Source organism: Lottia gigantea (assembly GCF_000327385.1).
Source record: "Lottia gigantea unplaced genomic scaffold LOTGIsca_2131, whole genome shotgun sequence".
Lineage (NCBI taxonomy): Eukaryota > Metazoa > Mollusca > Gastropoda > Lottiidae > Lottia > Lottia gigantea.
In genome coordinates, this window is record NW_008708490.1 from 15,612 (window position 1) to 17,348 (window position 1,737).

The 1,737-nt window shown below is 29.3% G+C and overlaps 1 protein-coding gene across 1 annotated transcript; it reads right to left on the bottom strand.

The window, feature by feature from the left end:
* Window positions 1–322: 322 nt before the first annotated feature.
* Window positions 323–1,642, bottom strand: LOTGIDRAFT_176559 (hypothetical protein; the record flags this gene model as incomplete). Its single annotated transcript, XM_009054355.1, has 4 exons — window positions 323–352; window positions 626–782; window positions 970–1,077; window positions 1,273–1,642. Coding segments are annotated over 4 exons (665 nt in total), but the record flags the coding sequence as incomplete, so codon positions are not given.
* Between the last annotated feature and the right edge of the window lie 95 nt (window positions 1,643–1,737).

Sequence of the window (1,737 nt, forward strand, 5' to 3'; positions counted from 1 at the left end):
TGGCTGAAATAGCATCCAATAGTAAACAATAGATCTCATTAAACTTTTCGTCTTTCAAATCTTTACATGTAACTACAACAAAAATAACTATGAAAATAGCTGATGTATGTTACCAAAATAACACTCATCTCCCCTACTTGTACCATAAGGAGGTTTCATGGTTTTGGTAATGTAGTGAACTATCTTACCTAGTTTTAGTTTATAGTGTAAATGATGTAAGATTTTGGATAATAACGATTTATTGGATAGTAAATAATGTTTATATTGGTGATCATCTTTATCTTGTATAATCTTTATACACTTTATCATCAGTTCTATCTGCTCATTCTATAATAAATTGATAAAAGAATAACTACAATTTGGAAAGCAAAATCTTGTTATATATCAATAACCAAATGTCTTTGACGCTGACAGCAACATCTGATTTACTATTTGTAGACATACAGCTGTATATACTAAAGAAAAAAGAGCAACATCAGATATGCATGAGACAAACTTTGTCAGAACAAAACTGATCAAGAGAGTTGCCCATATTTCAAAGGGTTAAAAAGGAAAAAAACAAATAATTTCAGAATTTTGCACACTGACTGTGGGTATTCCCCTATATTAAATATAAATGACTTACTATGTTAACTGTATTACTATCACATGATAAATACTGTACAATAACTGATGATAATACTGTTTTAGATATCACTGACTTGGTATTTAGATAATCATTATTTTGATTAAACATTATATCACTTGGTATAGAAGCTACATGTTCTAGTCTTGGACATATTCTGTATTTAAATAAAGAAAAACTTATTATTTATATAGCATAAACAATAGAGATTGTTTGAAATTTTAGAATAAGATGTCTAATTGGGGTCAAAAAGAGTAAGCATTATTAACTTTTACAGGTTTATTCATATATTCTGGATGGTGAGAAGAAGTGCCCATTATATTCAAAATTATAAATAAACTCACTGAATTAAATAACAGGCAGCATGGTGAGATTTCATCACATCAACTCTCACCAATAGTTTGATATCATTTTCAACTTTATTGATAAACTCTTCTCTGTCTTTACCATCTCTGAAATAGAATAACAAATCTTGATGAAATCAGCTGTCCTGATGAGGACTTTGTATTCAAGCTCTGGTACCATAAAATTTTCTCTTTGTTGACTTATTTGTTCCTTTTCCTAACACTTAAAGTCATATATTCACAGCATAATATGAGCACTTGTCAATTAAACTTTCCACAGCTTGTAAAAGACTTACTACTTACATCACTTTGAAAAACTTGACTATAACATCTGATAATATCTGTATATATAACAGAGGTAAAGTTTGATATAGTTTTAAACAGGAATATATAACTTGTGAGAAGTAATCAGTATCAATTTTCAGTCTCCAGTTGTCAGAGTCACCAAGTTCATAAAACAATGACAGTATACAGGATATATAGTCCATATTTTTAGATTTTGAGGTATTTTGTGATAATGCATCTAAATCTGTTAACAAGGATTTTGATAGTTTAACTACTATCTCTGTTTGGTCTGGTATGTTTAGTAGTGTAAAAACTAAAGTACTGGCAGCATTCTTTACAAACATACTTCCACCATTTTTCATACGGTCTAATACTATGTTTGGATAGTCTGAAAAAGTAAAAATCAAGGAACAAAAATATGAAAGCCTTTAAGCGAAGTTAGAACAATGTATGCACTTAAAAAGATCCGATGGACTGATAGTG